The sequence below is a fragment of the Durio zibethinus genome, chromosome 13, assembly GCF_047325235.1.
Source record: "Durio zibethinus cultivar Kanyao isolate XHJ-2024 chromosome 13, ASM4732523v1, whole genome shotgun sequence".
Classification (NCBI taxonomy): domain Eukaryota; kingdom Viridiplantae; phylum Streptophyta; class Magnoliopsida; order Malvales; family Malvaceae; genus Durio; species Durio zibethinus.
The window spans coordinates 8,250,692-8,265,548 of record NC_143174.1 but is presented as its reverse complement, the minus strand read 5'-3'; the positions used below and the strand labels follow the sequence as shown (position 1 = coordinate 8,265,548).

General features: G+C 31.4%; 1 protein-coding gene across 1 annotated transcript; it reads left to right on the top strand.

Annotated features, from left to right (window-relative positions):
* The first annotated feature begins 2,588 nt into the window (after nt 1-2,588).
* Nucleotides 2,589-4,954, top strand: LOC149515297 (uncharacterized). Its single transcript, XM_089742412.1, has 3 exons — nt 2,589-2,709; nt 3,208-4,067; nt 4,229-4,954. Exons 1-3 carry the CDS (start codon nt 2,589-2,591, stop codon nt 4,952-4,954), a joined length of 1,707 nt encoding a protein of 568 aa, XP_089598538.1.
* Nucleotides 4,955-14,857: the final 9,903 nt, after the last annotated feature.

The window sequence follows — 14,857 nt, the reverse complement described above, 5'->3', positions numbered from 1 at the left end:
ACATAAAAATGAAAATAATTAATAAAAATTAATTTAATAACAAAAAAATTGACAATAATATAAATACCAAAACAACAAAAAAATTAAATTTCAAATATAAAATTATAAATTAATAAATAACAAAATTAAAATATAATATTTAATTTTAATTATTTTTCATTTAACTTATACAAAAAAATTTATTAAAAATTTTCATCTAAAATCTCTATATATATCATATTAAATTATTAATCTCTTAATTTTTTCAATTATAAAATCTCAATCCTTCTAATTAAATTTCATCTAAAATAATTTTAAAAATTACAAATATTTATATTTATATTTTAATAAAATTAAATAAAAACCACACATCCTCACTCTACCCCCCCTCAATGCACCCCACCCTACCCCCAACACACCCCACCCTACCTAATCCGACCCCCCACCCATCACCCTATCTAAGATAAAACCCAACACCTCACCTCACTCCCCAATTCTCTTTCAAACAATCCCTAAATTTCCTCCAAAATTTTTTTTGTTCATTTTTAACATTTTTCACGGCATCGTTCCCTTAAATCAACTAAACTAACTCATTTTTTTTCTACATCTCTTTCTTATATTCCCTCGTCTCTCTCACTCAAATTTTTACAAACATAAAGATTAATATTATTCGACAAAAATTTTACAAAAAAAAAAAAAACAGATAATTTAATTTCTTCTTACCTTCTTTGATTTTGATTGTTGATTGAGGATTTGAGGTTGATTTAAATTTGGGTAGTTGCCGATTGAATGGTTGATAGTTGATACTACTTTTTAAAGTTTTTTAGACAAATTTTGAAACTGAGAATATGATAATGAGATTGACTGACTGAGTTATCTTTTCTTTTGGTTTTTGTTTTTACTTTTGCTTTTGTAATTTTAATTGTTTTATTATGATTTTTGGGAATCTTGACAAGTTGGATTGAAACTTGATAGTTTTTTTTTAATTTGTATTGATGAAAAAATAAGATAACGATAATAACGATCTATTATTACTGTTATTCTCGTTATATCATTTTTCAATAACCATTACATATCATTTTAAGTGTAATTAAATTTTTAAATCGTATTTTTTTTTATAGTAGTAATAGGTGGTGGTATTATTATAATTTTAGGATTGCTATTTTACTATAACACCGCTATTTGAATCCTTGTGCGAGGGTCAAAGGAATTTGATAAAAGTCTATCCCGTGGTTCAAGGCAAGACTTGAAGTTCAGCGCAAGACTTGACGGATAGCGTTGAGTTTTTAAATGATGTTTCTGGCAGCAATTATGGTTGTTATAAGGAAACTGTACTGGGCTCAATGGGCCTGGTGCTGGGGACCTCAAAACAACTTGGGAAGAGTGGTTCTAGCCCAAAGCAATCAGGGGAAGGTGGGTCAAGTACGTGGATAAAGGTTCCAATATTAGTAGCCAATCCAAACCACAAGTGCAAAAGAACAAAAGACAGACCAAATCGGAGAGCTAGTCTCAAAAGACCTATGATTCACGCAAAGAGGAAACGCGTCCATGAACCCTTGATGTCCATGAATGAGACTGGTGTAGTATCACATAAAAAGTTGAAAGAACAAGTGAGAACGGAGATATGTGGCAGAGATGTTGGAACTTTATGGACAGAGGTTGACAAGGAGAGCTAACCCCGCCGGGAACAATGAGTCTATTGGTGTGGAACTGCCGTGGCTCGAAGGCACCACATGCACTTCATGAGCTGACCAAGTTGGTTAATGAAAATAAGCCCCTACTCATTTTCCTATCAGAAACCAAGAGGAAAATGAATGAAATAAATTGGTGGAGGTACAAGCTAGGTATTGATAATGCAATAACTGTCAAAAGACAAGGTAAGAGCGGAGGATTAGCGCTTATGTGGGAAAAGGAAGTTGAAGTCAATTTGATCTCACTCTCTAAGTCTCACATTGACGTTACCGTAGATGAATTTGGAGATAGAGGGAAATGGAGGTTTACGGGCTTCTATGGAAGGCCGGAGACATATCGGAGAATGGAATCGTGGAACTTACTGAGAACTCTCAAAGATAGAAATTCCCTACCTTGGTTGTAGGTAGGTGATTTAAATGAATTACTTGCGGAAGAAGACAAACTGGGTAGGAGTCAAAAGGCCCGTATGGCAAATTGATAACTTTAGAGGGGGCAGTGGATTATTATGCCTCCATGGAAGTGCCTATGACAGGTCCTACTTTCACGTGGACTAGAAGGTTTGATGGGGAAATGATATGGAAGAGGTTGGATAAAGGGTTATGTAATGACCTTTTCTTCACTATTTTCCCATCATTGATGGAAAAACGAGTGGTTTCAACCGCTTCTGATCATTTGTCGTTGATATTTTAACTACAGTAGTCCAACACAAGCACATGAAAAGGCCAGAGGTTGTTCAGAGTTGAGAATATGTGGGTTGGCCATGCAAACTGTGAGAGTATTATTCATAAGGAGTGGACAAAAATTTAGCCAATAAACATCAAAGAGTTATGTGAGGCGATCAATGGCTGTGGGAGAAAGCTCATGTCTTGGAGTAAATCTCGGTTTGGTAATTTGAAAACAAAAATATTAAAAGGGAAATGGAAACAAAAGAGCTTGCATCAGATAGTTATAAACATGACAAGAAAGAACTAAATGATCTTCTTTACCAAGAAGAGGTGATGTGGCGTCAAAGGGCGAAGGAGCTGTGGCTTAAGGAAGGCGACATGAATACAAGATCCAAGATGAAATAATGCAATTGCTAGGATCCAAGATGAAACAGGAAAGTGGTATGATCACGGGGAGGACGTGGTAAATGTATTCTTGTAGTATTTTGAGAAGCTATATACGTCCACAAACATGGAGAACATTGAGAGTTCCTGTGGGGCGGTGGACGAGAGAGTGACGACTGAAATGAACAAGAGCTTAGATGAGGCTTTCAAAGAATCAGAATAAAATAAGTTTTGGACCAAATGAATCTGGGAAGAGCTTCGAGGCCGGACGGAATGAACGCTTTGTTTTTTCAGAGATATTAGTATGTCATTGGGAAGGATATCACGGATTATTTTACATAGTCTTAATGATATATCAGCTCTACAAGAAATAAACCACACAAACGGATTATTTTACATAGTCTCAATGATATATCAGCTCTACAAGAAATAAACCACACAAACCTAGTACTGATTCCAAAAATTAAGTCTCTATGTTCGGCTAAAGATTTTAGACCGATCAATTTATTCAATGTTATATATAAAATTATTTCGAAGATGTTGGCAAATAGGTTGAAAAGCATTCTGCCGAGGATAATCAGTGGGACTCAGAGTGCTTTCGTGCCTGGTCGATCCATATTCGATAATGCTATGGTAGCATTTGAAACATTACATCATATGAGAAGCAAACGAAAGGGGACTGATGGCCATATGGCAGTCAAACTGGACATTAGAAGGGCTTACGACAGAGTGGAATGGAACTACTTAGAGGCCTTAATGAGGAGATTGGGATTCTCAGAACGGTGGATAACCCAAATTATGACGTGTGTTCGTACGATTACATATTCGATTTTGATCAACAGCCAACAGTGTGGTAGGATTTTTCCTTCTCACAGACTAAAACAGGGTTATCCTCTCTCGCCTTATCTCTTTATCATGTGTGTTGAGAGGCTGTCAAGCCATTTTCAAAAAGCAGAGCTTGAAGGTAGGTTGAAGGGAATGGCGATCAGACGACATAGCCCACGGATTTCCCATCTGCTATTTACAGATGATAGCTTATTTTTCATAAATGCAAAGGAAGAGGAAGGGCTAAGTTTGATGCAAATTCTACAGGACTATAAAGCTACATCTGGTCAAATGGTTAATATTGATAAATCGACAGGGTATTTTGGCGCAAACACTGGATCTAATTTTAAGGCGAAGCTAATGGACATTCTTGGTATCCATAAGTTAATGGAAAATGACACGTATCTGGGGATTCCTATGTTTGGTGGTAGGGCCCAAAAAGCTATTTTCAGACCCATAAACAATCGAGTGTGGGCAGTCGTAAACTCCTTTTCCAAGCTAGACGAGCGGTATTCGTACAATTGATTCCACAAACAATTCCAATGTACCTTATGTCCTGTTTTAAACTTCCACGCAATTTTTTAAACAAGCTGACTTCCTTAATGGCAGGCTATTGGTGGGGGGATAAGGATGGAAAAAGAAAGATCGACTAGTGTAAGTGAAACTCATTATGCTTCTCCAAGTTAGACGGTGGCCTCGGGCTGAGAGACTTAGGAGCTTTTAATCTGGCTTTGTTGGCCAAGCAAGTGTGGAGACTAATTCAGAATGAGGATTCATTATGCTTCAAGGTTATGAAAGCTAGATACTTCCCAAATGAATCGCTTTTAGCAGCAAATCGTGGTATGGTACCTTCCTACTTGTGGACCAATCTACCAGAAAGAAGAAAGGTACTGCTTAAAGGGTCACGATGGAGGATTGAAGATGGTACATGCTTGGATATTTGGAGGGATAGGTGGGTGCCCAAACACCCAAGGTATATGGTTGAACAACCGAGGGACCAAACCCGGACACTGATGAGAGTGGCTCTCTTGATTGATCCAAAAATAAAAATGTGGAGAAATGAAATCATTGAGGACATGTTTTCAAGGGATGACACGGGCAGAATTGTTAATATTCCATTGAGTAGATTCGGTCAAAAGGATACTCTCATTTGGAATGAATCTATGCTGGGACAACTCACGGTGAAGTCAGCTTACTACAAAGTAAGGGAAGAGTTAGGCAGAGAAAGCCCAAACAGAGAATATAGACATCCTGTATGGAAGCTTGTCTGGATAGCAAAGGTGGCATCGAAGGTCAAGTATTTCTTCTGGAGGTTGATTCATGGATATCTCTCAACAAAAAATAAACTCATAGGAAGGGGAGTGCAAGTAGAGAGTGAATGTCTAGTTTGTGGGACTATTGGGGAGTAATGGCAACATGCATTTGTCGAATGCTACATGAGCATGTATATCTGGACTGAGATTGATTATTTCCAGTGGCTATGTTCCTCATACTGGTACATCTACAGATGTTTGGTACAGTTTCTTGCAACTAGCAAACTAGAAGGGGGCCTTAGATTTGGCCATGTACTGTGTATGGCTTTTATGGATGAACAGAAATAAGTGTCTACAGCACAGGGTTTATCTGCTGCATAAAATTTGTTGGGAAAGGCCCGCTGCATGTTGAGTGAAAGACGTGTATTGGGAACCACTATTGGGGAAAGAGATAGCCTTTCTTAAAATTAAATCACCGACTCACAAGAAATAACTAATTTTAGATAATTATATATAAATTATCCTGTATACCTATTAAACTCAATGAGCCTTTTAATAGGCTTACAAGATAACTAATAAAGAAAAAAACTCAAACAATTAACAGATAATGAAAAAGTAGAGAAAGTGACTGAATATTAGAAATCACTCAATCAAGTTTAACAACTACTACCAATTAAATCTAAAAACCGTCTACTACCAATTATATCCTAAAAACCAAGACTTTGAGCCCAAACGTGAACTCAATTTTGAATCATTCTTCAACACTCCCCCTTGATTCAAAATCACACACTCCAAGATGTAATCTAAAGTAGAAAAATTTCTCTCTTGAAAGTGTTTTGGTGAAAAGATCTGCTAGCTGCTCGTCCATTCCACAATTCTCCATTTTGATTACGCCATCTGCAATTAAGTCACGAATAAAAGGGAAACAAATGTCGAAGTGCTTTGTTTTCCCATGAAATGCCGGATTCTTTATCATAACAATTGCTAACTTATTGTCACAAAAAAGTTTAGTTGCTCTATCTTGAACTTGGCAAAGATCTGCGAGAAATCTTCTAATCTAAATTGTTTGACAAGTTGTTAAAGTTGCTGCTACATACTCAGCTTCTGAAGATGATAAAGTTGTTGTAGCTTGTTTCTTTGAACTCCATGTGATGGCACCTGATCTAAGAATGAAAATACTTGACAAAGTACTATTTCTATCATCCAATGAACTTGCCTAATCACTATCTGTGAACCCATATAACCTAAAGTTTGTAATTTGCCAATACCAAATCCTAAAATAACTAGTTCCAGCATTATAACGTATGACTTTTTTTGTCGCTCTAAGATGATGTTTTGTGGGACTTTGTATAAACCTAGATATTACACCAACAAAAAATGCAATATTTGGTCTAGTATGGGTCAAATAAATCAAACTTCCTACTACTTTTAAAAGTCTTTACATTAGCTTTTTTCTGAACCATCTTCAAGTTGTAACTTCTCATTCATGTTCATTAGTGTGGCAACTGGATTGCAATTGAGCAAATTAAATCTTTTAAATTGATCCATCGCATACTTCTTTTGTGAAATGAAAATTCCATCCTCGCCTTACTTCACCTCATGCCCCAAAAAATAATGCAACAGATCGATGTCTGACATTTCAAAATCCTTCATCATGTTAACTTTAAATTCAACAACAAAAGAATCACATAAGCCCATATAAATAATATCATCAGCATAAAGGCAAACAATTATAAGATTATCTCTTTCTTTCTTCTTTACATAAATAATAGGCTCATTCTCACTCCTTGTAAAGCCATTATGAAAAAAATAGCTATCAATCTTACTATACCATGCATGTGGTGCTTACTTCAACTCGTAAAGTGTCTTTTTTAGCTTGTACACCTTTGTCTCCTTGCCTTTGATCACAAACCCTTCAAGTTTACTAACATAAACCTCTTCTTTCAAGTCTCAATTTGAAAAGATAAACTTAATATTAAATTGATAAACGGCCAATAAAATTGTACAGCCAAAGCTAAAATAATTCTCATAGTTTTAAATTGAGCAACTGGAGAAAAAGTTTCTTTAAAATCAATACCTTGTTGCTGTGAGTATCCTTTCACCACCAATTAAGCTTTGTGCTTTCGTATGGTTCCATCAACATGGTATTTCATTTTAAACACCCATTTAAGGCCAATTGCATTCTTGGCTTTAGGTAAATTTACCATCTCCTGTGTTTCATTCTTATGGATTGCCATTATCTCTTCTTGCATTGCATTTTGTCATTTTTCTTAGTTTGTTGCTTCTTCAAAAGTTATCGGATAGACTAGGAGAGCAAATTGATAAGTTTCATAAATCTCCTTCAAAGACCTAAACTTTTTTTGAGGTGTTTCATCTGATAATTTTTCCAATAAAGGTGAACTACTATGTTGTGAAGTTAGAGGTGAGGAGTGAGAAAGTTGAAGAATAAAAACTGCCTGAAAAGTTCGTGGGGCTTGATTCAACATCTTTATTTGCTGCATTCTCACTTGGATTCTTACTTTCACTTGGAATCATAATTTGAGTAGTCGCATTGTTGCCATTCCACTCCCAACTTGTATTTTCATTAAAGATCATATTTCTACTAATAATCACTTTGCCACTAAGAGGATTCTATAGACGATATACTTTGGATTGAGTACAATATCCCACAAAAATGCATTTTTCAAAATTTTCCTCAAGTTTATGACGAGCCTGAGAATTAACTAATACATATGCCACACAACCAAAAATCCTCAAGTGGCTTACCGTCGGCCTTATACCTCTCCAAGCTTTATAAGGTGTCTGATTGATGATTGCTTTTGTAGGAGAAAGATTCAGCAAGTAAACAGTAGTTGCCATAACTTCAACCCAAAAATTATTCGGTAGTCCTCTTGCTTGCAACAAGCTTCTAGCCATTTCCACAACAGTACGACTTTTTCTTTCAGCTACACTATTTTGCTTTTAAATACAAGGTGCAGTCAATTCCTTGTGAATGTCTTTTTTCTCATAAAAAAGATTAAACTCATTAGATAAAAATTCTTCTTCTTAATCAGTGCAAAGAGTTTTTATGAAAGCTCCACTTTGCTTCTCCACAAAAGCCTTGAATTTTTTAAAACTCTCAAAGGTCTCAGACTTATTGGTTAGAAAATAAACCCAACTCATTCGACTATAATCATCAGTAAAGAGCAAAAAATACTTGTTCCCACCAAGTGATGTAGTTCTCATAGGCCTATATAGATCAACATGCATCAATTTAAAGCATTCAAAAGCTCTCCATGATTGTCCACTTGGAAACAACTTTCTTAATTGTTTCCCATAAATACACCCTTCACATAAATCAAGAGATCCAATTTGAGGTAATCCAAAAACCATACCTTTCTTACTTAGTAATTATAAGCCTTTGATATTGAGATGTCCATATTGCAGATGCCACAATTTTGATTCATCCTTCCTGCTAACAATAAGAGCTTGTTTTTCCATGTTAGAAATTTTAAGTGGAAACATCTTATTTTTTGTCATATTCACATTCACCATAGGTTGCCCAAATTTATCTTTAATCACACATGCTCCATTTTCAAACACAATTACACATCCACTGGCCATTAGTTGTCCAATACTCAAGAAACTATGTGCCAAATTATGAAGAAAGAAGACATCAGAAAGTAATTTTATTTTACCATTACTTGCCTCTACTGTAAGGGTACCTTTTTTTTAACTTGCATTTGCTTATTATTCCCAAGTCTAACTTGCAACTTTTGTGACTTATCAAGATCCTTAAACAGTGATATATGAGGGGTCATATGGTTCAAGCACCCACTATCCATAAACCAAACATCATTTGGAACTTCATTAGCAAGTAAATAGGTTATTAATAACTTACTTTTTTTGCTTTTTTCCTCCACATAGCTCACTTGGTTCTAGCAATTTACCTTTACATGCCCAAATTTCTTGCAATTGTAACACTGAACAACCCTCTTGTTCCTTTTTTGCTCACCACTAGACTGCCTCTCTTGTCCATAAAAAAAACCTCTTTCTCTACCTTTACCATGTTCTCTTTCACGAAAGCCTCCTCTGCCACATCTTTTACCAACAGACACTTCATTTCTAGTTTTTTCTCTTTTTACTTGAAATACCTTCTCACTAGTCTTCTCTTGTGATTTGTTCAGCCTTGCCTCATAAGCTTGCAAAGAACCCATCAGTTCATCAAAGGAAAAAATAAACAAATCCTTAGACTCTTTCAACAACCATACGATCAAACTTTGGAGTTAAGTTTCGTAAAACTTTAAAAACAACAATCTCATCAGTAATCTTATCACCATAAGATCTTAGTTGAGTAATAATAGAAATTACTCTAGAAAAAAAATCTTACACTATTTTCTTACTTATCATCATCAAAGTTTCAAACTTATGCCAAAGAGTTTAGAGTTTCATAGTAATAACTTTTAAAAAGTCCTAAAACTCTTTTTGCAAGGTTTCCAAGCTTCTTTTGAAGTGTTAGTTGCTACAATCCCGAAGAAAAGTGTCTCTAAAATTACCTGTTGAATGATAGATAGGGCTTTAGAATCATTCTTTTCATTGTCTTTCAACCATCCTTCATCATTATCATTCTCATTGTTTTCGGTCTCTACAAAATCCCAAAGATCTTGAGATTTAAAGAGTGTCTTCATCTTAATGCTTTAAAAGTCGTAATGTTTTTCATTGAACATAGGAATGAGAGGTTGGGCTACATTTGAATTGCCATTCACTATCATCATTGACAATTCAATGGATACAAAATATGGGTAAGGATCTTAAGGCTCTAATACCAAAGATTTATTGGGAAAAAATGTAGGCTTTTCTAAAATTAAATCACTAACTCATAAAAAATAACTAATTTTAGGTAATTATAAATAAATTACTCTACATATCTATTAAACTCAATCAGTCTTTTAACAGGCTTATAAGATAACTAATAGAGAAAAAAACTCAAACAGTTAACAGATAATGAAAAAGTGAAAAAAATGACTGACTATTAGGAATCACTCAACCACATTTAACTACTACCAACTAATCTTAAAAACCAACGTCTACTATTAATTATATCCTAAAATCCAGGACTTTGAGCCCAAACGTGAACTTAATTTTGAATCATTCTTTAACAACCACAACACATTTCGTCTCAACAACACAGCCAACAAGTGGACTAGTTGCCTCTTAAGTGAGGTATGTTTAAGCTTAACATGGATGCCTCTTATGTGGCCCAAAAGAATGAGGTAGGGATGGGAACGGTTCATAAGGACACTGATAGAAATATTCATTTCTCAGCTTATTATGGGGGAGCAAAGGCAAGTAGTGCTTTAATGGCTGAAGTGCAAGCAATTAAATGTGGTTTACAAATAGCTATTGACCAAGGAATGGAGAAAGTTGTGGTAGAAAATGATTGCCTTTTAGCTATAAAGGAGATTCATAAAGTGGGAAATTCATTTTTTGCAGGAAATAATATAATCCAAAAGATCAAGGTACTAGCTTCTGGTTTGTAGACATGTGCCTTCCACTATATTAATAAAACTGCTAATAGGCTAGCTCACTGTCCTGCAAAAATGTCCTTTTCTTGTCGGGTACAAAGGGTTTAGATGTATTCTCTTATTCATCTTTTGTGTAATGAGCCTTTACAAAAAAATGAATGAAAACTACTGCTTATATATAAAAAAAAAAAGTGATGCTTTTATAATCACATAATTGATACTCAATTTAAAACTCATATTCATTTTTAGAATTGAAATATCCAAACACAATATTCTCAAATATTACCAACATATACCCTTACAATAAATATACCTTATAAGGGTAGGGTTTACGAAGATGAGAAGCAAAATGTAATTTATAATAGCAACATGAAACTAAATATTAGCTAATGGGTCGTGAATATCATATCAATGAAGTCGATATAAATATCCATATCTTCCATTCATACCATAAATCTATGAATATGTTATGGTACCCATAAAGATACTTAAAATATTCGTGAATATCCTTAAAAAAATGATAAAATTTTTAATTATCAAATATATGTATGAAAATTATTGGTAGTTTAAAATGCAGTGTATCTCACATTAGATAAAAAGATTTAATTATTAACAAATAAAATTAATTTTTGTATTAATTTTATTCTAATTTTTGTATTAATTTTATTCATATTTTAAATAATTATGCTTGAATAGAAGTAATTATCATATGACAAATTGTCATAACTATTTGAATATAAATAGATTATTGTTCATAAGGGTCATAATTATATAAAAAGTCATAACCATTTGAATAAAAATTTATGTTTGTTCATTCATTATAAATAGATCTTTCAATATAATTATTTTCACTAAATTCTATCTGAAGAATTTTGAGGTTTTATTGTATCCTTAAAGCATAATTGCTTTTAAAAAAGTATTCTTCATGCCTTAAAGCCAAAATTATTTTTTATTATTTCTATTCTCTTATTTATTTTCTTAACAATTTAAAAGCAATTATGAAATTCATATTTTGCATTAAGAAAATACAAGGAAAAGAACTTGGCAAAGTTGACAAAATTGACTTTTGAAAAAAGCATGAAAAGTTTTAATTATCCAAATAGTTTCTTAGTGAAATAAAATACAAGCTAAGTTTCTTGTTATTATCTTTCTAGTTTTTATATTCTACTAAAAGAATTGATGATTAATAATTCATAAAAGACCTTAAGTCTCATTGAATTTTTGCTCTCTTTATTGACTATTCTTTTAATATTTTGATTCTAAATTAAATTATTTAATTTATGATTAATGATTTTATGATACGTTATATATGGTTTTTCTTTATCATGGTATTGAATGGTCATGAGCATAAAATAGATATGGAGTAATTGCTAGCTTTGGTTATGAATCTTTTATAACCTCGTTATATTTTGGTAAGACCATGGTTATTTAATCAAAATGATAAAATTCTCGAGAATTATTTTAAGGCATTAAAGAAATTGTGAATTTATAATTTTTTTCAAAAAAGAAGCAAGTATATATGTTCTTTGATAAAATCATATTTATAGTTTATATTTAATGATTGTATTTTATTGACAAGAGAATAATGTATGATTCATATTATTTAGTTTATATAATATTACTTCAACAAAAAATAAACATATTATTGAAGATAACTTTAATTCAATTGGAGTAGTTATATAACCCTTTGCAACAAGTTAAAATGCTTTTTATTTGTTGGTTGGAAAGTTTCATGTATTTGATAATTTGGACACAAACTTTGTATATAGTATTGTGTTGTTATACATGAAATTATGGTTGTTCTAAATGAAATGAACCATGGTGGATATGACTTTAGTGTCCATAATAAAATAATTTTATAAGTATCCATGAATTAGTATGAAAGTCTTAAAAGGAAATTACAGAAAGTATAAGTTTACTAAAAAAAAATAATGTTGAGAATGATTATATTTGACATCATACTTATTGATGGATATTCTCATATTAAGTTAAAATATAAAACTTTTATGAAAATAAAATATTAAGATATAAAATATTTACTAGCTATCTTTCACTAAGAGTGGATTTGGAGGCCTCCTACTTAAACAAAACAATCACCAAATATTAAAAAGATAAATGAAATAGCAACTTGATAAGTATATATGATATCTTGATAATTGAATGAGATTTTTTTTTAATAAAAGAATGTATATTTGCATATGGTGGAGGTGATAAGAATAAAAAGAAATAAAAAAAATTTGTCACCATAGTGTTGTAAGATTTTAGTATAATTTTATGAGCAAATTATATAAGCTAATAAGTTTAGTACACTTATTAAAGTAAAATCACTAAAAAAAAAAGTCCTTACATATCCTAAAAGGATTAAAATGGTTTGGTTTATTTATTGAGTTTATCCAATTGTATCAGAAGTATAATTGTATTAAAGAAGTATAAAAGTATGAAAATAGAATGGTTGAAATTTATGAGTATAGAGTTGTGGCCACAATCAATACCAACTATTTCTTAAAATGACAAGAATGAAATAACAATGTCTAGATCATATAAATAATATGTAAAATGAAAAGTTTGGACCTATTAGCTTAAAGTGATTATATTAGAGATTCAATTTCAAGTAGGGGTAATTACCATAAAAGAAAATTGAATTACAAGATATTTAGTTAGTAGTACTACAAGTAAAATGGGTTTAAACCCTTATTATTAGACTCCAATAATGAGAACCCAACTTTCAATTAGTAACCTATAATTACAAAGTTTAATGAGTAAAACTAAGTTATTATTATGTGTCTATTAAATACTAGTAAAACTCATTTAAATTTTAGAAACTAGTGTGATCCATTGAGTGGAGAGATGGAGTTTTTATACTATTAATGGAGTTACTTATTTAAATATTTAAAACAATTGAGATATAATAGAAACTCTAACTATATAAACATAGAAATGATACTGCTTTAATAAAAAGAATTAGGGTCTCTCTTGTAAATGTTTATGAATAGGATAAATACATGGCTATAATAGTGCTAAAACAATTACAAACCTTTGATAAAAGAATAAATAAGTATTATGTGTGTTACATATTTAATTCTAACACTAAAAATTGAGGTTAATCTGTGGATACCATCAACTTTATTAGAATTTTAAGATATATATGCTAATTAAATGTTTAAATCGAGAGATTTTTTTTTGTATTCATAATATTTATTTGTGTGAAAGGTTAAAGATTAAGCACCGACATTTCAACCTAGCGGAGGATTGTTTGTAGTTTAAAATGTAATGCATTACAATTGAATTGAAAGATTTAATTATTGTTAAATAAAATTAATTTTTGTATTAATTTTATTCATATTTTAAATAATTATGTTTGAATGAAAGTAATTATCATATGATAAACGATCATAACTATTTGAATATAAATAAATTATTGTTCATAAAAGTTATAATTATACAAAGTGTCATAATTATTTAAATAAATATTTATGTCTATTCATTCATTATAAATAAATCTTTTAACATAACCATTTTCACTACTTATGCTTAAAAAGTTTTGAGGTTTTATTGTATATTAAAGGTATAATTACTTTTTAAAAAGTATTTTTCACACCTTAAAATCAATTTTTTTTTTATTATTTATATTATCTTATTTATTTTTTCGAACAGAAATATCATGGATATCTCAAATATATTCATGAGAATTTTATAAAACTAAGCATTAAAAAGCTTGAAAGAAATTATATTTATTCTTTTGGTACATAGGATGGATATAATTCATAGGAAAAAGGGAAGAAGTCTTAGTTCGAATCCAAAATTTTTATGTTCTCTTAAAATTTCCTTAATGACTAAATCAAAAAGTTGAGAAATTATATAATTTTTTCTAGTGTAATTTTGCTATGAAAGATACCACTTTTTTATTCCATGTGCTATTAAGTGACAAGTTTTTGTTTAATAGTGTTAGAAGTGTAGATGGATCAAGCCACGACAAGCTTGGTTGGTATTTCGAGTTAATTAGGCAATCCAGGCTTAGGCCAAAGCTGCCAAGGCCATTTATTTAATCTTAATTATATTAAAACATTACTAAATATTAAGAAATATTTTTTATATTAATAATTTAATATTATTAAATATATTTTATAAATAATTTAATAAAATAATATTTTAAATCAGATCAATCGAACTTAAATTTAAAAATTTTATTCCAAGCTAAATCCCAACTAAACCCAAGACAGGCTGTCCAACTCATGGATAGGTCATTAGGGCATGACTGTTTCTTTTATTTGCAAAAGCAGATATTTTATTTCGTTGCTGGAACTTACAATTTGATGTAATATCTCACGAGGCAAGTATAATGTAGTTAATATTGATTTTGAAGTTTCAATTAATTCGACATAATGATAATTTTAGTTATTATTAATAATGAGAAGCTAGGATCACAAACCACATAAAGACATTCTGTTTACATTTGTTGATGTTATTTATATAAATTATTTTGCATAATTAAAGCATGTTTTTAGGGAGAAATAGTTAGTTTTCATTTATTGCAAGACTTGTTTAATCTATTATG

What these genes read in the sequence shown, in the direction of transcription:
- LOC149515297 (XM_089742412.1), top strand. Translation starts at nt 2,589, where the DNA reads ATGGAAACAAAAGAGCTTGCATCAGATAGTTATAAACATGACAAGAAA. An exon ending in GGAGCTGTGGCTTAAGGAAG is followed by an intron (nt 2,710 to 3,207) that starts GCGACATGAATA and finishes GTTCGGCTAAAG; the next exon opens with ATTTTAGACCGATCAATTTA. An exon ending in ACGAGCGGTATTCGTACAAT is followed by an intron (nt 4,068 to 4,228) that starts TGATTCCACAAA and finishes TGCTTCTCCAAG; the next exon opens with TTAGACGGTGGCCTCGGGCT.